Genomic DNA, 23,408 nt, shown 5'->3' on the forward strand with positions numbered 1-23,408 from the left:
CTTAAACTGAGTACTTTCTAGTTGGGATGGAAACTTAATCCAGGAAAAACTCAGAATAAGTTTTCACTCATATTTTATATCTTACTTGGCAACTTGTTTGAAAATGTTGCATAAAAGAACCAGCACAGGAAACATTTTATATTCCTGCTTATGATTAATAAATATGGAATCTGAGGCATTTTATTTTATAAATCAAGGTCTTAATCCAAATCTCCTGTTTTTCTACATTAAATAAAAACCTTCAGGGTAAAAATAGCCCTAATCTATATAGGGTACTCAAGGGTCACGTCAACAGGCAAAATTGATTACTCAGAATGCCATTGTGCTGAGACTTTTGTCAGACCATCAGCAGAAACATTCATTTTGTAGTCACTATAGATAAGGCATTTGGTGCAGCTGGTTTTATAAAAACGTAAGTAAATATGTCCTATTTCAGTTTTTCAATGCTTATTGAAAGAGGAAAGGAATGAATAACAAAATAGTAAACCAATGACTTGGAAATACAGGCTCACACATTGCTAGCTCATGGAAAGTGCCAGTCACTCTAGTCAAAGACTTTCTTACCACATCTTAATTTTAATCACATCTATTTCTGCCTGTATTTTATAAACCTGGCCACTGTCTTCAATCTTTAATACCCTGCACTACCACTTCAAACACACATATACACTCACTCACACATTTTCACCTTTGTTCAAAGATTTTCCAGTCTCAAGTCATTGGCCATTTCTGATTTTCTCAAATTCCCTTAGCCCAGCCCCTGCCTAATAGCCTATTGGTCTTCCGGCATCACTGTCTGTATAATATTACCAAGATACTATGAAGAATACATGTATGGCCTAGGTACTTTGGGGTCCCTACCATTAGTTGACACCTCATCATGCTAAGATGAAAATTTCCTCATCTGTATCTCTTTACAGCCTAAAGAATGTTTCTTGATACAACCAAAGGAAACAAAAGAAGATGCCACCAAGACAAGGAGGAAAAGAAAGGTATTATTAATACTTTCTTACAATTTTCTTACAACCCAGGTGATTTACCTCACATTTCTATATACTGTACTTTGATGAGGCAATTGTTATAATTCCCACTTTAGAGACTGTAAGATTCAGTGAGGTTGGTGACTTTCCTAAGGTCACTCATATTAAGTGTTTCTGTTGAAGCTAAAAACAAATTCTTCTGATTCCTATTTCAGTCTTGTGGAGCACCAAACATCTTTGTTATCCACCTTTGTTTTCATCATTTTCATGGTTGTTAGAAGATAAACATGAATTTCTAAGTCTAGAAGAAGCCCAAAGCTGTCCTGCCCTCTGGCCCTTCTGGCTGTGCCCAAGGAAAGAAATTTACCAACTTTCTTTTCATATCCATTTCAGTTTTTTAAACCTTATATCTTAGAGTATTAATAAAAAGAAAATAATAACCAGATGACAGTAGTATAAGGCATTTCTGACCGTTATTTGGAACCATAATTTAAAGCAAAAGACTCCCCTTACATTTTAATATTTGCCTATGAGTGCATGGAAGACTTATTGCTCCTATACAGGCTTTCTTACAGCTCAGCCTTGGAGAAAGTGTGGTTAGCTTTGACCTTCCACCACAGTTGTGAAAAGAGCAGTGTAATTCGCTCTCTGCCAAGAAGGTCTACTGCTGAATTCAGAAGAGGAAATATGATTGGGATTAGAGGAAAAAAGATGGATTCAAACCAATTACTTAACAGCAAGCTTTTAGAAAGTTAAGAATATGTATGCATATGTTTTCGTTGCTCACAAATGGCCAAATAGAAAGATGGGAGATGCCAAATTGGCTGAGGTTTGGCAAGTCCTTAAAGAAATGACTTTAACTTCTCTTTGATAAGTTTGTACACTAATGGCCTTCAGGAGTGTTAAGTTCTTGGTGGCTCAAGGTCAAAACTCTAGCAAGATAGTTTTAGCCTTGGCTGAGGTCATGCTAAAATGTGCCTACTGATGACATATTTTTAAAAGTTAATTCATTTGACAGAACTTTTACCATTCTTGGCAGTGGTATAGAAATGAGGATATTGTGGAAGGAGTTGAACATGTGGGGGTGGGGAGTGGCTCTTTGTGGATCTTTGGTGAAACATTAGAAGGAAATGAGAAGGAAAGTTGATGATGAAAATTAACTGAACAGTGGTATGTTCCTAGTATGTTGCAGGCACTCAGTAAATGCTACACAAATGAATCCAAACCAGAATTGTTGCTGTAAGGTTATTCCTGTTCTGCTTTCCATGGGGCCACTTCAAGACTCTCTCCCAAGACTTGACAATCGAGAGTCTACAGTCCTCCTTTGCAGTGGGCTCCAATGCTCAGATTACTCCTGCAGGTTTTACCTTAATCCCAGAAAACCAAACTGAGACTCAGTGCCTTAAAAACCAGGTTTGGCAAAAAATTCTCAAAATTCTACTCTTGGGAATAAAAGTCATTGAAGGATTAAAGAGAGGTTCCCACAACAACAAGATTTCTTGGCTTTTAACAGAAAGGAATGCCCTATTATGGAGACTCCTACAGAAATTTCAGTTCTCCTGAAAGCCATTGACCAAGAGTTACAAAGAGACTTTTAGATCACCCATTCATTTTTCAAAGCAGTATTTGTATCCAAAAAGTATTTATTTACTAAGTTTTTTCAAGTGTATTTATTAGAACTCACATTCATACTCAGCTATCACCAAAATCTATAAGCAGTTTAAGTACCAGAGGATTCTTAGCTATTCTAAGCTAACATCATTCTAAAATCTATCTTCCTGAGGTTTTTTTCTTCCTTCTCGTGTTGCAGAAGAAAATTACTGATGTTCTTGCAAAATCAGAGCCAAAACCAGGGACCCCTGAAGACCTACAGAAGCTAATGAAGGACTATTACAGCAGCAGTCGCTCAGTGATTGAATTAGAAGAACTAAACCTACCAGGTACAGCCAGACTTGTTTGGCTTTTTTCCTCCTTTTTTTTTTTTTTCCCTTACTATTCTGAAGTTAATCATTTAACGGGACTCATTGTTATTGCTATCAACTTTCCTGATGCGGAGGAGCAAAGAGGGTTTATCTTTTCTCCACTATGTATGTTATAACTAGGTATCTCTGCCAGTGAATCAATGTATTTTCCACATGCTAATACTCCCTTCCTCAACCTCACAGTTTTAACTTTTGAATGATTTCTTTATTAAGATGCTAAATGGTATTTGTTCAATCCAAAGAAAGATTTGGGAGCACCTGCGTGGCTCAGTTGGTTAAGCATCTGCCTTCAGCTCAGGTCATGATACCAGGGTCCTGGGATCGAGCCCCACATCGGGCTCCCTGCTCAGTGGGGAGCCTGCTTCTCCCTCTCCCTCTCCCCCTGCTTGTGCTCTCTCGTGCTCTCTCCATCAACTAAATAAAAATAAAATCTTTAATTAAAAAAATAAATAAACAAGGTTTGTAATTGCTTTTTTTAAAAAAAGCTAATTGTTGAGTGTGCGTTTTTTTTAGCATTCTTGAAGGAGTAAGAATCCCTAGTTGAGGAAAGAAGTTAAAGTAAAGATAAAGCACACATTTAAAAGTATAGATATGAAACATTAGTTTACTCATCCTCTATAGACAAGAGCTTTAGCTTTTTTTTTTAAGATTTATCTATTTGAGAAAGAGAAGTGCACACGCACAAGTGGGGGGATGGGGAGAGGGAAAGAATCTCTAGCAAACTCTATGCTGAGAAGGGAGCCCAAAGGTCAGTCAGGGGCTCGATGCCAGGCCCAATCTCATGACCCATGAGATCATGACCTGAGCTGAAACCAAGAATTGGACACTCAACCAACTGAGCCACCCAGGTGCCCAAACTTTAGCTTTAATAAGCATCTTAGTTTTGTTGTCCTTATCACAGATTTCTAGTTACAGTTTTATTTTTATGGTAGTGTTTTGGGTCACAGGCCAGACTATTTCAAGCAAAGTATCTAAAGATAGGAATAAAATTCCACATTTTTAGCAAAGCCGACACCTCACCCCAAGTGATTCTTAAACCTACTATTGTTTGAGATCTACTGCCTTAGAATATTTATAATTAAGTTAAAAAGATATTGCAAAAGTCTTGTAACAACTGATTTTAATTAATTTTGAAAATTCTGATACATCCTGTAACTCTTTGGGGCAGAGATTAAAGAGATGTTGTTACAAAATCAAACCACACAAAGTTTGGGTACCACTCTTTCAGATGAGCTATTTATAGATTACTAGGAATACCTAATTACTGCTGTTGGAAAAAGTCAAGGGTAGCTTGATTTCCCTTTTCTGTTACAACTTTATGCTTTCTAGAGGCTTAAGGAGCTGAAAAACATCCCATTCCCTGAATTTTTATAATTCCTTTGTGATGTGCTTTAAAAAAACAAAACAAAAAAAGGACGTTGAGTTTGGAAACAGGAGTGCCCGTGTCTGTTTCTTTTCCAGAATTTAAGGAGTACATTTCCACATGAGTGAGATCTGGAGTTTTAGACTCACAAAGCCTAGACGGCTCCAACAGCAGTTAGAAACCACTCCTCTCCAGGCCTAGTTCCTTTGAGGAGAGCTCTGTCCTGACTGCTGTATCGCAGGAACAAAGTGTTACAACAAGCTTCTGTTCAAAGTTTAACTGAAGTTTGACTCAGTGGTTGCTTGGTCCTTCTGGTTCTTTGTTAGAGTACACCTTCAACTCAGGAAGGATTTGTGAGATAGTGGGATCACTGCTACTCTGGATACTTATGGAACATCATAAATTTTAATTTTCTAGCATTACAGAGATACAGAGGTCAGAAGAAACCTTTAAGAGTCTTTTGAGTTCTATAGTGAGTTTACATTATATAATTGCTCTGTTACAGTTCAGTTATCTTGTTAAACAAGAATGTATGGTCATGGCTTGGTTTAGGAAGAAAGGAAAATGTTAAAAATATGTTAAAAATATTTTATACACAAAAAGAACAGGTTTTCATTTTCAGTTAAGAAATTAGGCCATTCTGAGACACAGTGAATAAGGCATCATGAGAACGTTTAGTAGAAAAGACCCTAGTTTCCTACATATGAAAGGACAGAGAGGAACCACAGTAGGGCAGAGGAGGGACACACTGTGGGTTATCTGGAACAGGCAGAGGCAGGGGCATAAATATACAGTGAATATAGATAATGAAGTACTGTTCCTATTAGTTTGCTGAGTGTCTAACTTGGTTTTGATTTGAGGTTATTTGTGTCTGTAGGGCAGGAACATGTCTTTTCAATTAATATTGTTCACTTTACATTGTTAATGTCATACACATGGGCACTTAATTAGTTTTGAGGCAGGAATTTCTTGGAGTTAACTCCGCTGTCCTCTTGAGAGCTGCAGTGTGGTTTAGATCAGTGCTAAATGCCTGTAGGCTAGCAGCAACTGAATCACCCAAGAACTTAAAAAGCAAATTCCCAGGGCCACCCCCCACCAAGGAATTCTGACTTACTAACAGAAGGAGTCCATCCTAGGAATCTACCTTTTGTAAAGTTCTCCAGGTGAGTCTGATCATATTCAGCTTGGGAAATTACAGTTTTAAAGACCATCGAAGTCTCTACAGCTGTATAGGAAGCAACATCTTTGAAGTTAACTTACATAATATGACTTATATATGCTGGGTCACAATATTAATGTCATTTAATTTAGTAATAGTTTACTCCCTAGCACTCTTCTGTGTTTATAGAAAACCTTTTTCTTATAGAAAGAATTAGAATAATAAACATGATGTTGCTTTTTTTCACATCTCAGGTACAGAGTTAATAATGCTACATAATTGCCAGACCGTGATAGTCCTTGGTTGAGCAAGGCCCCTATATTTTATTTTACTGTTATATTGACTTTTACTCTGGTGTTGTGTTGTGTTGTGTTTTGATGCATTATTCCCACTCTTCCTCAGTCCACACACCTCTTTACCTTCCCCATAGCATTCACGCTAATGTGTTAATACATGCTTTTAAATATGTATATATATTCGTAAAATGTCATGTTGTTGGTATGTGTGTACATTTTACAATTTATCTAAATGATGTGCTGAACTTTTCATTCTGTCTCTTCACTGAGCACTTTTTTGAGATATGCCTATATGGCTTTATGCACATCAAGTTCATTGCTTCTAAATGCTATATAGTATGCCAATGATTTCATCTACCACGTATTGGTCATCCATTTTCTCAGATAGGGACACCTAGGTTGCTTCCTGCTCCCCGCTATAACAAATAATGATAGGATGAATATACTTGTGTATATCTCTTTATAGAACACGTAAGAATTTCTTTCCATTATTTACTCAGGAATGCAGTCATGGGGTCATAGAGTGTATACAACCTAATTTTACTACTTTCCAGAATAGCTATTACCAGTTTACACCTCCACCTACATTTCACAAGAGGCTTATCACCCTACATTCTTGACAATACTTGGTATTATACATCTTTTTAACAACTGTCATTCTGATGTGTGTGTGAAATATTACCTCATCATTGTAATATACAATTTTATGATGACTAGTGAGTTTGAACCTCTCTACACAGATTTGTTAGCTATATCCCCTTTACCTTTGTAATATTGCCTATTCCATGAATTTGAAAAATAAACATGCTTCATTAGTTCATTGAATGATACAACAAGCTTCTATTTCACTACTCTAAGAAATTATGGACAGTTAAAAGTTTACTTGTTCTTATTGCTGCTGTTGTTTTAAATACTGGACAACACTTTAAAATATATAATGAGCCCCCATTCACTAATGTTTTACAACCTTATTCAAGAAGACACCATTCACAATGAATCTATTTTGATCATGTGTGTGTTTGCAAAATCCTCTTACAAAGCATGTTTGTCATATTCTAGACTCCTGTTTCCTCAAGGCCAATGATTTGACTCATAGTCTTTCATCATACCTAAAAGAAAGTAAGTAAACTCTGATTTTCTTTTAAGTTATTCACCAAGTTGTTATTACTCCATTAAAACATAAGATCCATCTCGTTAAAATTAAAACTTTTAAAACTACATTTAAAAGCAAAACTTTCCACCTCAAATGGATTTGAAGTGGAGGTTTTTCTTAAAGTCCATCTTGATATTAATTTCTGTTTATTTAAGTTTATTCGTTTTGCTCTGGCTTTGAGAATTTGAGTTTTGGTCTCATTTTTTGGTTTATAATACACTAGAAATATTGGTGAAGGAATCCGGAGAATAATTAGTGTTCTAGTTCCAGGTCTGTCACTAATTTGCTGTTTGACCTGGGACAAGTCACTGAGTACTCTTCTGGGACTTGATTTTGTTATCTGACAGATAAGGGAGTTGGACATGTGATCTTTATTCTAGCTGTAAAATTCTGAAATTCTGTTCATATGCTCAGAACTCAGACCATGGCTATTGCACAGTCTAATTTCATCTTTTCAATATTTATTGTGTGTAGCCAAAAGCCAGATTATTCATATTAGATAGTCATCTATTTGTGGCTGACAATGAAATAGTTTAGATATAGAGATTTAGCATTCTTTTTTCAAACTCAAATCAGTTCTGATGGCATTCAACTTGAGTTCATAAACCTTTCTCCACCTCAAATTCAGCAAGTATAAATGTAGGTTATAATAGAATCAATCTCACTGGATTATGAGAACTAAACAGTGTCTGTGTTTAATAAATACTTGCTATTATTTTAATGTCATTTCCATTTTTTATCTTATGTTGAGTGTTTCTTTAAAATTTAACATTATTGAATCAGAGTTCTTTTCCTATTTAGTCTTTGCCAACAAGCATCAAACGTAAATTATCAAAAATGTATTATTCTGAACACTTTTTTTACTTGGTCCTAAAACTAGTCACATTTAGCTACTTGGCATATTATGTGTTTTATGTTATAAGTTAATGATATTTCATTTTAATCTAATATCTTATATAACCAGAGAATAGAATCTGGACAATACCCATTATATTTTACTTTAATTAAATACTAACAAAGAGTAATTGGAGAATACTCAACTTTAGGGACCTAAAATAAATAGGAGCCCTATTTTGCTATATTTAGAGTAATATTTTTCTTATGGTATTTTTTCAGTCTGCCCTAAGTGGGTAAAACTTCGGAAGAACCATAATGAGAAGAAATCGGTCCTAATGCTGATCATCTGTAGCTCTGCTATCCGGGCCTTAGAGCTCATTAGGTTGGACACTTCACCTATTTGTTTCATAAATGTTTTCTGAGTAACTGATATGTGTCAAGTTGATATGCTGTATATGCTGGAGATGTAACAATGAACAAAACAGACAGAATCCCTTTTGTCATGGAACTTACTATCTAGTGAGGGAGACAGACAATGAACAAATAAATATATATTATAATGTCAGGTAGTGTTAAATTATATAAGAAGAAATAAAGCATGGCAAAGTGATAGAGTGGGTTGGGGGGCTACTTTTAAAAGGATTGTCACGGTAAGTTTTTCTAAGGAGAATGACATTTGAGCAGAGACATGAACAAAGTGAAGGAGAATGCCAAGCAGATATCTAGAAGAAGAGCATTATTCCAGACAGAGTGGACAATAAGCATAAAAGACCCTGAGATGCAATGCTATTGGAAGATTTTGAGCAGAGGCGTCACATGATCTGAATAATCTTTCTTTTTTTTTTTTTTTTAAGATTTTATTTATTTATTTGAGAGAGAGAGAATGAGAGAGAGCACATGAGAGGGGGGAGGGCCAGAGGGAGAAGCAGACTCCCTGCCGAGCAGGGAGCCCGATGCGGGACTCGATCCAGGGACTCCAGGATCATGACCTGAGCCAAAGGCAGTCGCTTAACCAACTGAGCCACCCAGGCGCCCGATCTGAATAATCTTTCTAAAGGATCACCTTGGCTTCTGTGCAGAGAACACACGTTATACAGGGCAAGAGTAAAAGCAAGGAAATAATAAGCAATAACCAGTTAGAAAAAATAATAAAAGAAAAGATCTAATTTAAAATAATAACAAGAAAAAAATAGAAGACCAAGTAATAAACCTACCAAAATCTGTATAAAGAAAATATTACATAAGCAGCTCAGATCTTTTTTTTTAAGAGGGGATGGGGGCAGGGAGGGGCAGAGGGAGAGGAGAGAGAGTATCTTAAGCAGACTCCATGCCCAGCACAGAGCCTGATTTGGGGCTCCATCTCACAACCCTGAGATCATGACCTGAGCCAAAATCAAGAGTTGGACACTTAACCCACTGAGCCGCCCAGGTGCCCCACAACTCAGAAGATCTTGAACAAAAGGGCATACGATATTGCTGAATAGGAAGAATCAATGTAGGGATCCCTGGGCGGCTCAGTCAGTTAAGTATCTGCCTTTGGCTCAGGTCATGATTCCAGGGTCCTGGGATGGAGTCCTGCATTGGGCTGCCTGCTCAGCTTCTGCTTCTCTCTCTCCCTCTGCTGCTGCCCCTGCTTATACTTGCTCGTTCTCTCTGTGTGTGAAATAAGAAATAAAATCTTCAAAAAAAAAAGTCAATGTTGTAAAGATGTCTGTTTTACCTAGAATAACATAAATTTCACAGATTCCCAACAAAACTCCAATAGAATTGGTTTTCTATCTCGATAAGCTAAAGTTCAAAGTTTAAAGATAAGCCATAGTTCTAAGTTCGTAAGAGAAAATACAGAAGATAAAAATACCTGGGGAAATTCTGAAAAAGAATATTAGTGAGAGGATACTATGCCTATAGTATCTATCAGATTACCAATAGATATATGTTACCAAGTCTCACTAATTAAAACAGGATGGAACTGGCATATGCATGACAGATCAGACCAGTGGAACAGAATTGGAAGTTCAGAAATAGGCCCATATGCATATGAAAACGTAGCATATGGCAAAGGTAACAAAGCAGTAGGGAAAGATGGATTATTTAATAAATGGTGTTGGAACAACTGGGTAACCATCTGGAAAAGTAAGTTGGAGCCCTATCTCACTTCTCATACCAAGGTAAATTCCAAATGGGCTGAAAATTTAAATATAAAAATTATGTTTTAAAGATAATTTGTCAGTGCTTTACTAAGTGCTTTCACATACCTTTTCATTTACTGTAGTATAGTAGAAGAAACAAAAAGTCTTCCACTGGATCAGTGGTAACATTGAGCTTTCAGAGAAGAGCCGTCAGAGTAAATTGGGATTTACTGGAACTAGCCCTCTTCCAGGGCCAGGCTCTGCACCAGGGTTTGACAAGAGACAAAACAAAGGAAAATCCAAGTCCTGGAGAAAATAAATTAAGGTGCACATGTAGACTCTCAGTAATTATTTAGCATCTATTTTTCTAAATGAACTAATCTGATTACAAACTTAGAAAGGTAGTTTTTAAGTTCTTCAAACTCTCCTTTCGCCGCCAAGGCACACACATAATATTATATCACACCAGCTCTCAGTAAAACAAAAGTGTTTCTTGCAACTATTTCTGCTCCGAACACAATTGATCTTCAAGACTCCAACTGTTTCTGGGCAGCTGTACTTGCTGGTTCTGAAATCATAGTAGTTCACATTGACTTTTCAGTGTTTTAGAAACTACCACCACAGAACTCATTTCGGATCCAAACATTAATGGCAAAGAGGTTGGCCTGGAGATGGCCTCTTAAAAACAAGCTGTCACATTGATTTGAGCTTTTACTGTACATAAATAACTTTCTGAAGGGCATAAAAGCACTGTGTTGTCACACTTCATTTACCAATTCCGTGTTCTTCTGTGTCTTTGGTATTATGATCCACTTCAAGGTTAGGTGATTTGCAAAAAAGGATTTCTGAGGTAGCACAACAAGCCCTGTTCATAAAGACTAATAGTGAATAATTCTAACTTTTATAAGGATATCTGTTCTTTTGAGGACCATGAATTAATGTTAAATATGTCCCCTAAACTGTCTTCCTAGTTAACCTTGCCATGGAGAAAGCTTATGTATGAGTAAAAGTCAAATACAACAGAACTTAGATAGTATAATTTACTATCTTGCAAATTCATATATTCCTACTGGCAATAATATTTCCAAGCATATTCCCATGTTTTATTTCCAAACATCAATTAAAGGATTGATTGTTCTTTTATGTCTATTGATACCGGGAACATTTCCACATATAAAATTTTGCAGAAAAGCTCACTCTGCAAAGTAGATAAAAGTGGGGCATTGCTCTGATTGAAGGACATAAGCCTTTCTTCTCCTCCCTGTCAGCTCATTCCCAGCAACCCACCATGGCAATAACATACAAACTTGTAGATGCGTTTGGGCTCCACAGAGCACAGGCTGACATCACTGCTCCAAGGTATTTCTTACAACCAAATTTTGTATGAGAACTATACTGCAGAGTTTAAAGATGAATTCTCTGCCAGGGACCTGTAATACAGAAATTCTGTATTACAAATGAAGGGCAGATCCATTATGTTTCAGTTATCAAGGAAACCTAAGTAAAGTTAACCTTGTGTATGAAAAGTAGAAGCCAATCCAGATACCTGCCTGAATAAAAGGCTTCCTCACTTTCCTTCCAGAGATGGGCTGACCCGTAAATCTGTTTTTTGTATCTGTGCATATGCTCATAGTTACACATATAAACACATATATTCTCTTTAAAGCAAGATATACTTAAGTTGTCAATGTGGCCTGCAATGAATAAGTTTTCTTAAGCATTCATCTTTTTTTATTAATCTTTTTTTTTTCATTAGGTCAATGACAGCATTCAGAGGAGACAGCAAAGTTATGAAATTATTTGCAAAACACATAAAGGTAAGCAAGGGCCTGTGGTTGCTGATGGATGTTGTAAGTTATCCTTAAGGGCCACTCCTAGCTTTTTCTTATCTCCTTAGCAGGTGTTTTCTTTGGTGCCTCCTTATATATCATATTTAACAACTGTTCTGGTGTTCTTTACATTCCCTGCCTTTGCATGACCTGCCCCAACAACAGTCGCTACTCTGTGCTCCAAGATTCCTGCACAGAAGCTGAGGTTTGGTCCCTCGTTTCTTTGAAGATTTACCAATTTTACAGAATGATGCTTTTCTATCTTGATGTTAATTAACCTTCTTTGCACTGGAAGTTGAGCCTAAACATAGCCGTATTTGCTTTTTACTTTTTAACTTCTAGATGAAGTGACTATGATTGCACTTTCTCATGACTCTTCTTTTCTTTCATCTCCATCTTGAAATAAATAGGTCCAGGAGCAGATAAAGTTGCTGGAGAAGCGTGCTGTGCACCTGGGTGTAGGAACACCAGGGAGAATTAAAGAACTCATTAAACAAGGTATGAAGAGAGGCACTGATATGCCTACTCAGAACTGGGACTTTCCCTTGCCCCCAAGTGAGTTTAGGAAACCACATTTGTGATGTTGTGAAACCAGATTTCTGTGTTAATCTGGGAGTTGGAAACAGTCTTTCGTCAATAAAGCTAGCCAGAAGGTATGTGCAATAGGGAATAGTAAGGATTGTGGCAGACTGTGGTACATGTGCCTGCCTAAACACATTCAAATTCCAGTTGCTTTAAGCAGGTTAGTGGATCCACAATTCATTTCACCAATCTGCAACCTCTAGAATTTGTAGAGCTGGATGAGTTGAGTATTTCCCTCTTAATTAATTGGATCTTGGTTCCCCAAGACTGCCATTTCAGTTGAGGACTTTTGTATAAAACATGTTGAAACAAAAATGCAGTTTCTATGGATGAAATGGTATTTCATATGGTATTCTAGAATATTTCTCCCAAATGCATTTCTCTTTTAGTACCTTACCCAGAAAGTATTCCAGACAGCGTCCAACAGTGGGTTTTTATAATTTGTTGGCTCTCTCAAAGTCAGTAGCCTAAAACCTATTAATCTGCTGATGATATTGTTACCTGTTTTACCTGCCAGACGGATTAAAGATTTCTTTTCAATACACATTTCCAAATTACTTATTTAATATACTTATAGAACTTTGTTTTATAACTGGAGCTATTCCTGGATTTTTTTATATATCTAAAAGAAATGGGTTCATTAATGTAATGACTCAGTATAGAGATGGGCATTTGCCAAGAAGCAAACAAAAGCTTAAAATACTAATGTTTCTTTCCAGATGAAAGCCATCCAGGGTTAAATGAACCCACTATATACAAAGGCTGTGCAATTACAAAGAAGTAACAAACTTAGCAGCCCCGGATAAGGAAAGGAAACATATTTTTTGAGTTCATACTTGCACTGGTCTACACTAAACACTCTTAGGTATCTCATTAAATATTCATGGCACCAGTGCAGGCTAGCATTTTTATTTCTTATAAGAAAACACTCTGAAGCTCTGAAGGGTTAAGTGGCTCTCCCACAGTCTCTCAGTTTAGGCCTTCCTAGTTCCAGAGCTTTTCCCCCTCAAAGAGCTCCTGATCCTTGAAGAAATAAATATACCCAGAAGGAGATTGACAACATAAGGCAGTAAATGCCAAGGGCGGAATGAGCACTTCCAAGTCCTATAGGAGTTGAAATACACCCTTACGGAGGCTGAATCTGAATGGAAGGCTTTAGAAAGAAAAGGGTCTTTAACTGATCTTTGAAGTATGAGAAGGGTTAAAATAGGATCTTTGAAGTACGGAGATGTGAGAAAAGCAATCAGGAATGGGAGAACCACTGCATCAGAAGAGGGCAGGAGATACACATGATTGAGATACAGTGTTGAGTTTACAAGCCCCTATTATGGATTCAGTCTAGAGTCAAATCCCAGGTCCAGCACCTGACCAGCTCTGTGACCTTGGCAAGTTACTTAACCTCTCTAAATCTGTTTCTGTATTCAAATGACAGGGATAGTGGTAGTATCTTCCTCAAAGGATTGGTATGATAATAAAATGCCAATAAAGAGTTTGGCACAATGAGTTTCACACCCCAAGAAATCAAATGCTAGTTTTTATTTTTATTAAAGAGACCAACTTTCTTGGTTGGAAACTTCATGGGCTTTAGTAGTTAGTGATTCAGTCGGAAAGAAAGAGTGTGGAGGCAGGATTTTGAACATTAAGCTGAAGAGTTTGGATTTTTGCCTTATGGACATGGGAGGGCATTGAAGTGAAGGAACAGATGAGAGGTGCTCATAGCATATCTGTGAGACACAGAGTTGGGAGAGATTGGCTGGGCAGCAGGAGAGCCCAGGGGTGAACCCTGCCTCTCCCACAGCTCTTAGCCAGAGATTCACCTCACCCCTCCCTAGATTCCAGAGGGTTCTTCGTGTATCACCAGGCGCCCCATGCAATAGGGTCACAGTTCTCCATATTTAAAAGAGAAAAAGCAAAGCTCTACAAATTGTTGAAATTTTATTTCCATAGAGTTGTGAGGTCTCAGTATGAAAGCTTATTTAAGAAGTGGAAAAATCATTTAAGGAGCTGTTGATTTTTTATAATACATGAAAATAACATACTTCTGATTCTGATTTGATGAAAGATTTAATGTTCACTAACCACAGGTGTTAAGCAATATACAAAGCATTTAAAGAGTATAATTCCAGGGGTGCCTGGGTGGCTTAGTTGGTTGAGCATCTGCCTTTGGCTCAGGTCATGATCTCAGGGTCCTGGGATTGAGCCCTGCATCAGGCTCCCTGCTCAGCAGGGAGTCAGCTTCCCCCTCTCCCTCTGCCACTACCCCCCCCCCACTCATACTCTGTCTTTCTCTCTCTCAAATAAATTTTAAAAATCTTAAAAAAAAAAAAAAAGGGGAGAACAATTCCAGCACTCTAGAAACTGAAAATCTAACAAAGCAAAACAAATGGCACATAACTCATTTTATGTAGCTGTTTATGACTTAAGATGTTTATATATATGATATATTAAGGAAAGTTTCCAAACTTACAAAGATATCCCATGACAGTGGGATCTGTACAATTATAGACTGAATTATATTGTTTTAATCTTAATTTAATAATGAAGGAGATTTTCTAACAGTGAGAGCCTTTCAACAGTGCAAAAGTATAGAAAAGAAAATAAATCACTTTAGAGATAATCACTTGTTAGTTAATACTGAATATATTTTCTTTAGTCTTTTTTTCTATGCATTTATATATTTATTTTTGTAAGTGGAGATCAAACTGTATATCATAATTTTATAACTTGTCTTTTCCATTTAATATACCTTTTTTTAAAAAGATTTTATTTATTTATTTGACAGGGAGAGCAAGAGCACAGGTAAGGGGAGCGGCAGAAGGAGAGGGAGAAGCAGGCTCCCCGCAGAGCAGGGAGCTTGACGTGGGGCTTGATCCTAGGACCCTGAGATCATGACCCGAGCCAAAGGCAGATGCTTAACTGACTCAGCCACCCAGGCACCCCTCCACTTAAAATATCTTATGAGGACTTTCTTGGTCATGAAATAGTTTTAATTTTTCATTTTTAATGGCTATATAATATTCTACATAATATTCTACTGTTTTTTATAGTTTTATTGAGACATAATTGACATATAACATTGTATTAGTCCAATGTGTACAGTATAATGACTCTATACATATATAGTGAAATGATGACCACAATAAGTTTATTTAACATCAGTCACCTCAGATAGTTATAAATTTTTTTCTTGTGATGAGAACTCTTAAGATCTACTCTCTTAGCATCTTTCAAATGTACAGTATTAACTACAATCACTGTGCTGCACATTACATCCCCAGAACTTAATTACCTTACAACTGGAAGTTTTTACCTTTTAACCAGCTTCACCCATTTTCCCCAACCCCCCACCTTTGACAACCACCAATATGTTCTATGTATCTATGAGTTAGGTTTTTTAGATTCTACATATAAGTGAGATCATACAGTATTTGTCCTTCTCTGTCTGACTTATTTCATAATGCCAAGAGTCATCCTTATTATCACAAATGACAAGATTTCCTTCCCTTTTACAGCTGAATAATATTCCTCTGTGTGTGTGTGTGTGTGACATTTTCTTTCTTCATTCATTTGTTGATGGACACTGAGGGTTGTTTCCATGTCTTGGCTATTATAAATTATGCTGCAATAACATAGGGGTGCATATATCTTTTTGAGATAGTGAGTTTGTTTTCTTTTGGGTATATACCCAGAAGTGGAATTGCTGGATCATATGGTAATTCTATTTTCAATTTCTTGAGAGTTCTTCCATACTGTTTTCCACAGTGGCTGCACCAATTTACATTCCCACCAACAGTGCACAACAGGTCCCTTTTCTCCACATCCCTTCAGCACTTACTACTTCTTGTGGGGTTTTTTGGTAATAGCCATTCTAACAGGTGTGAGGTAATATTTCATTGTGGTTTTAAGTTGCATTTCCCTGATGATTAGTGATGCTGAGCACCTTTTCATGTACCTGTTGGCCATTTGGATGTCTTCATTGGCAAAGTATCTATTCATTTCCTCTATTTTTAAATCAGATTGTTTGGTGTTTTTTGCCACTGATTTGCAGAATTTTTTTATATATTTTGGATATTTATCCCAAGTTATATATATATATATATTTAGCAATACAATTATGATAGGATACCTGGGTTATTTCTAATTTTTTGCTATTATAAATAGCAATGATCATCTTTGCAAGTAACTATATTTAAGTTTCTTTCTTTTTTTTTAAGATTTTGTTTTTAAGTAATCTCTACACCTAATGTGGGGCTTGATCTTACAACCCCAAGATCAAGAGTCACATACTCTACCGACTGAGCTAGCCTGGCACCCCATTAACTATATTTAAGTTTCTGATGCATTTATTGGGATTTGTCATAGAAAGAAAATTATTTTATCAAATAGTAGGTATTTTAAGGCTCCTATTATATAATGCTCAAGTGCCTTCCTGTGAGGATGTACCTGTTTGCTCTCCCACTAATAGTAAGTTATTTTGAAGGGAAGACTGCCAACCCATTTTCCTTCTCAATTTATCGTTTTTACTTTTGCAGAGAGAATTTTATTTTTTTTATTTATTTTTATTTTTGTAAATTTTTTTTTTATTATTTATTCATTTGAGACAGAGAGATACAGAGCAAGAGAGAGAGAGCAGGAGCAGTGGGGATAGGCAGAGGAAGAGGGAGAAGCAGACTCCCCACTGAACAGGGAGCCCGATGCGGGGCCCGATCCCAGGAGCTGAAGATCATGACCGGAGCCAAAGACAGATGCTCAACCATCTGAGCCACCCAGGTGCTCTGAGAGAATTTTATTTTTTAAGATTTTATTTATTTATTTGAGAGAGAGCATGAGAGTACAGTGAGGTGCCGAGGAAGAAGCAGACTCCCCACTGAGCAGGGAGCCCTATGTGGGGCTTGATCCCAGACTCAGTCCCCACTGAGCACCCCACAGAGAGAATTTTATTTTTTTATTTTTTTAATTTTATTTTATTATGTTATGTTAGTCACCATACATCATTAGTTTTTGATGTAGTGATCCACGCTTCATTGTTTTCGTGTAACACCCAGTGTTCCATACAGTACGTGCCCTCCTTAATACCCATCACCAGGCTAACCCATTCCCCCAGCCCCCTCCCCTCTAACACCCTCAGTTTGTTTCTCAGAGTCCATAGTCTCTCATGGTTCATCTCTCCCTCCGATTCCCGCCCCCTCATTTTTCCCTTCCTTCTCCTAATGTCCTCCATGCTATTCCTTATGTTCCACAAATAAGTGAAACCATATGATAATTGATTTTCTCTGCTTGACTTATTTCACTTAGCATAATCTCCTCCAGTCCCATCCATGTTGATGTAAAAGTTGGGTATTCATCCTTTCTGATGGCTGAGTAATAGTCCATTGTATATATGGACCACATCTTCTTTATCCATTCATCTGTTGAATGGATCTCGGCTCTTTCCACAGTTAGGCTATTGCGGACATTGCTGCTATGAACATTGGGGTGCATATGGCCCTTCTTTTCACTACATCTGTGTCTTTGGGGTAAATACCCAGTAGTGCAATTGCTGGGTCATAGGGTAGCTCTATTTTTAATTTTTTAGGAACTTCCACACTGTTTTCCAAAGTAGCTGTACCAACTTGCATTACCACCAACAGTGTAAGAGGGTTCCCCTTTCCACAACCTCTCTAACATTTGTTGTTTCTCACCTTGTCAATTGTTGCCATTCTAACTGGTCTAAGGTGGTATCTCAATGTGGTTTTGATTTGAATTTCTCTGATGGCTAATGATGATGAACATTTTTTCATGTGTCTGTTAGCCATTGTTTGTCTTCTTTGGAGAAGTGTCTGTTCATGTCTTCTGCCCATTTTTTGACTTGATTATTTGTTTTTTGGGTGTTGAGTTTGAGAAGTTCTTTGTAGATCTTGGATAACAGCCCTTTATCTATAGTGTCATTTGCAAATATCTTCTCCCATTCTGTGGGTTGCCTCTTTGTTTTGTTGACTGTTTTCTTTGTTGTGCAGAAGCTTTTTATCTTGATGAAGTCCCAAAAGTTCATTTTCACTTTTGTTTCACTAGCCTTTGGAGATGAATCTTGAAAGAAGTTGCTGTGGCCAATGTCAAAGAGGTTACTGCCTAGGATTTTGATGGATTCCTGTCTCACATTGAGGTCTTTCATCCATTTCGAGTTTATCTTTGTGTATGGTGTTAGAGAATGGTTGAGTTTCATTCTTCTGTATATAGCTGTCTAATTTTACCAGCACCATTTATTGAAGAGACTGTCTTTTCTATTGCATATTTTTTCCTGCTTTGTCGAAGATTATTTGACCATAGAGTTGAGGGTCCATATCTGGGCTCTCTATTCTGTTCCATTGGTCTATATGTCTGTTTTTGTGCCAGTACCATGCTGTCTTGGTGATCACTGCTTTGTAATATAGCTTGAAGTCAGGCGACGTGATGTCCCCAGCTTTGTTTTTCTTTTTCAACATTTCCTTGGCCATTAGGGGTCTTTTCTGATTCCATACAAATTTTAGGATTGTTTGTTCCAGCACTTTGAAAAATGTCATTGGAATTTTGATCAGGATGGCATTGAAGGTATAGATTGCTCTGGGTAGCATAGACATTTTAACAATGTTTGTTCTTTCCAATCCAATATTTATTCTTCCAGTGTTTTTCTATCTTTTTGTGTCTTCTTCAATTTCTTTCATGAGTGTTCTGTAGTTCCTAGAGTATAGATCCTTTACCTCTTTGGTTAGGTTTATTCTGAGGTATCTTACGGTTTTTGGTGCTATTGTAAATGGAATCGTTTCTCTAATTTGTCTTTCTACAGTTGCATTGTTAGTGTATAAGAAAGCAACTGATTTCTGTGCATTGATTTTGTATCCTGCCACATTACTGAATTGCTGTATGAGTTCTAGTAATTTCGGGGTGGAGTCTTTTGGATTTTCCACATAAAGTATCATGTCATCTGCAAAGAGAGGAGTTTGACTTCTTCTTTGCCAATTTGAATACCTTTTATTTCTTTTTGTTGTCTGATTGCTGTTGCTAAGACTTCTAGTGCTATGTTGAACAATAGTGGCGAGAGTGGGCATCCTTGTCGTGGTCCTGATCTTAAGGGAAAGGCTCTCAGCTTTTCCCCATTGAGGATGATATTTGCTGTGGGCTTTTCATAGATGGATTTTATGAACTTGAGGAATGTTCCCTCTATCCCTATACTCTGAAGAGTTTTAATCAGGAAAGGATGCTGTATTTTGTCAAATGCTTTTTACACAGAATTTTAAATAAGAGGCATTACAGGGGCCCCTGGGTGACTCAGTTGGTTAAGTGTCTGACTTTTGATTTCGGCTCAGGTCATGATCTCAGGGTCGTGGGATTGAGCCCTGCGTCAGGGCGTACTCAGTGCAGAGTCTGCTTGAGAGTCTCTCTCTGCCTGTGCCCCTCCCCATCACTCAAGTGCATTCGGGTGCTCGCTCGCTCTCTCTCAAATAAGTAAATAAATAAAATCATTAAATAAATAAGAGGCATTATAATTATAAGAAGAATGAAAAGTCTTTTGGGCCGAAGGGGAAATACTGAAATAATCACAGAGATGAGGGGAAGTGCTGCAGAGTAAAGGAAGGCTTCAGTTATGTTTCCACATGTAACGTGAAACAGCCTGGGGCAATGGAAAGAACTGGGGAGTGGGAAGAACTAACTGTGCCCAATTCTGAGACTTCTGAGGAACAGACAATCCCTGAGGTCCCCTCCAGCCCCACATTCCATAATTGTCTAGATACATAGGAAGACAGTGGAAATGGAATCCTTAAGTCGTTTACTAGTCTTCTCAAATGATAACAGACTTTGAATAGAGCCTATTCATATTTACTTCCTTTTCTGTCTAATCCCCAAAGCCCAGCCTCATCCTTCTGTCCATTCACCTCCTCATAGTCACTCACACTCCATTGGACTCAAGTCCTCTGAAAGGCCACTACCCAGACTGCAGGATCCATCTTATCAAATTCCTGTCAGGAATGAGACTTCACGCTCTGGGGCTTCATGAAATGGAGGTTTGGGATTGTTTCTTTGCCAGCAGTTGACAAGCTGAGCAGCTTCTCTGCTTCCCTCAGAATCAGTGATAAGATTATAAGGAAAGCAATCTCAGAGTGCTGCATTTGTTTTCCATCAAGCAAGGGCTGGCTGCATTCAGTGTGTAGAGATTAGTTGCTGGGGCAGAGGACAGCAAATGAGGCAAAAAGCAACGAGGAGACTAAAAAGTCATTTGAGTAAGCTTATGTCATGAGGTCTGCTGTAGCAACTCTCTCTGTGTTTCTTTCAGGTGGCCTTAATTTGAACCCCTTAAAGTTCCTGGTTTTTGACTGGAACTGGAGAGATCAGAAGTTGAGAAGGATGATGGACATTCCCGAGGTACCATGTAACCAGCAATTGCCTTTAACCTTTTTTTCTTCAACTTGAACTTGAGTTCAAATACAGTAATAAAGTCTTTCATGTGGGGAGCCAGCACATTCTGGCCATTGAAATGATTTCTATCTTTTAACTCTGAAGTAACTGCAATTATAGAGTCCATCTCACTCCCTTAGACCTAACTGTATCCTTTCCATGTGTCTTATAGTAATCAGCTTTGTTTCTTCCTTATATGACCAATGACCTCTGCCCCACTGGGGACCACTATATCTATACTGAACCTTTGAGAAACAGGAGGATCTGGAGGACTTGGCACATTTTTCTGTGCCTTGCTTTTAGAGACATATTCGTCTTTGTCTTTCATCCTTACAAATGTTTGAGGAAGTAGGGGCACAAACTTGCCTCATGGCCTGCATCTCCCATACCCAAAACCTCACTTAATATAGAGGGCTATTTTGTTTTTGTTTTTGTGGGGAAATTATTTTGATATCTCCGTGGATTAAAACTGATTGATTGCCTTTGTGGCCACAGCATTAGCTCATTCTGTATTTATGAAAGTAATCCATTATCATCAAAATGTGAAAAAATTGATTTGCCACCTACTGTGTATCATGGGGCTAATTTTTCAATCTAGCCCGATGTTTAGAAGTATCTGTTGGAGAGAAGAAGTTTTGTCCAATAATAAAAATGGCTGCCAGTCACCAACCTAATTAATCATGGCAGTAAATATCAAAGAGATTTGGAATTAATCCTCCAAACATGCTGAATAAATTAATTTACCACGTAAAGCTATATCCCCGGAATGACCAACCTGATTATGATTGATCAGTGAGCTAAATCAGACATCAGTACAGGTAAAAAGACAATTTTTTCAGTTTCCTACACACACACACACACACCCCCCTGTGCCCTGAATTGACTGGTTTTTTAAAACCAGTTCAACAAATTTGATGTTAGGCACATAAGTCCATATTTATTTCAGGTACAGTGTGAAATCTGAGTAATCCACTGTAAGTTTTTTAATTATAATGATAAGGAGAAATTGTGTCAAAGAAAAAACCTTGTCACCCAGTTATTTGTATTATGTTGATGTCATCATTATCAGCTATCCTATATTGAAATATGTGTGCAATATAGCCATACTTTAGGTATTTTGAAACACCCTTGTATAAGATTTTTTTATGATATTTTAGTTGGAATGGTTACAAAGGGCACTTTAATGAAATGGATGTTTTATTTAGTACCTATCCCTTTACTTAAGTAAATATTTCAATTCTGAATAAAACATAGGTTAGGATTTTTGCCCTCCCTGATTCTGGCCATAACAGCTACACAAATACCAAGAAGTCCAGATGGTTGAATTTATTCACCAAGACCATCTTTTCTTGATCTTAACCTTTTTTTTTTTTTTTTTCTCATTTAGATAAGAAAGGAAGTTTTTGAACTTCTGGAAATGGGAGTCCTCAGTCTATGCAAGTCTGAATCTTTGAAGCTGGGCCTTTTCTAAGTCTGGGTCCTAATGAAAATTCCAGTTTTTATGGTGGGATTTGCATCTCATTTAATGGCTCTGGAATACTGCAAGGACTCAGTAAATATCAGCTGTTGTTTTATTATGTTAACTGCATCACCAGATGAATCACTAGAAATTTTTGGTGGAGATTCTTTGACAAAAATGAAGCTGTCCTTTGCCAACTTCTTTGTATAATAAAGTATCACCAGCTTGTATATGATTTTTGTTGAGCAGACTGAATTTTTCTTTCACCAACTGGTCTCTGATGTGACTTTGCAGAAGGAAAAGAGCATCTGGGCAACCTTAGCCAGGCCACTTCCCTCTCTGAGCCTTAGTTTCATCAGCCACAAGATGAGAATGATATCTCCTAGGATTGTTGAGGCTTCCATGTGATGGTACTCGTGGAACAGACTCCTAAACTGAAGCCTGGTCCCAGTGTGAAGGGTGCAGTGGTAGTGATAGAAAGAGTTGCAGGTGTACGTGGCACTTTGCAAATATATGAAAGATAACAATATCTACAACTATCTTAATTATTTTGTACCTTTTTATTTTAAAAGAATATCAGATTTACAGAAAATGTCTGGTAATACCTGGGGAAGCTATCTACACAGCATTAGAGAGAAATGAAAGCAAGGGCTTGAAAAATTACTCTCTGAAATTTCTCATGATACCACAATATAACAACTGCTAGCAAATTGTCATATCCATATCAATCTAGAACTGTGGATCTTCAACCAGGGACAATTTTGCCCCCCAGGGTCCATTTGCTGTGTCTGGAGATATGTTTGGTTGTCGCATGGGGATTATACTACCAGCATCTAGTGGGGAGTTGTGACTGGCAGTTATTTAGTAGGTAGTATCCTTTAGTCAAGGATGCTGCTCAACGTTCTACCATCCTACAGGCCAGCCCCCACAATAAAAAAGTATCTGGCCCAAAATACTAATCAGTAGTACTGAGGGTAAGGAAACCCAATTCTAGAAACTTGAAAAGCAGAGTATATGAAGTATATCTGTATGCTTGAAGTAGGTTTATTTAGAAGAGAAATATGTAAATATAAAAATGTAAAGTGAGATCTGGCTATCTCAGGAATGTTGCCCCAGAAATGTGTTCCCTTAATACCTGTGATGGTTAATTTTATGTGTCAAGTTGACCGGGCCAGAGGTTGCCCTGATAGTTGAGCAAATATTATTCTGAGTGTTTCTGTGAGGGTGTTT

General features: G+C 37.4%; 1 protein-coding gene across 7 annotated transcripts in view; it reads left to right on the forward strand.

Moving 5' to 3' along the window:
- The window catches only part of CMSS1 (cms1 ribosomal small subunit homolog), a 380,673-nt gene extending 358,260 nt beyond the window's left edge, over window positions 1-22,413 (forward strand). For all 7 annotated transcript variants that reach the window (XM_045902745.3, XM_064596628.1, XM_054504144.2 and 4 more), the window contains exons 3-10: window positions 921-992; window positions 2,791-2,920; window positions 6,840-6,899; window positions 8,050-8,152; window positions 11,656-11,716; window positions 12,139-12,226; window positions 20,598-20,686; window positions 22,107-22,413. In XM_045902745.3, the coding sequence (XP_045758701.1) occupies window positions 921-992; window positions 2,791-2,920; window positions 6,840-6,899; window positions 8,050-8,152; window positions 11,656-11,716; window positions 12,139-12,226; window positions 20,598-20,686; window positions 22,107-22,190 (687 nt within the window). In that variant the 3' untranslated portion in view covers window positions 22,191-22,413. The remainder of the gene's footprint in view (window positions 1-920; window positions 993-2,790; window positions 2,921-6,839; window positions 6,900-8,049; window positions 8,153-11,655; window positions 11,717-12,138; window positions 12,227-20,597; window positions 20,687-22,106) is intronic.
- The last annotated feature ends 995 nt before the right edge of the window (window positions 22,414-23,408 follow it).

Source organism: Mirounga angustirostris, unplaced genomic scaffold (genome assembly GCF_029215605.1).
Source record: "Mirounga angustirostris isolate CCGP_5_RB_7025 unplaced genomic scaffold, mMirAng1.0.hap1 SCAF_1, whole genome shotgun sequence".
NCBI lineage: Eukaryota > Metazoa > Chordata > Mammalia > Carnivora > Phocidae > Mirounga > Mirounga angustirostris.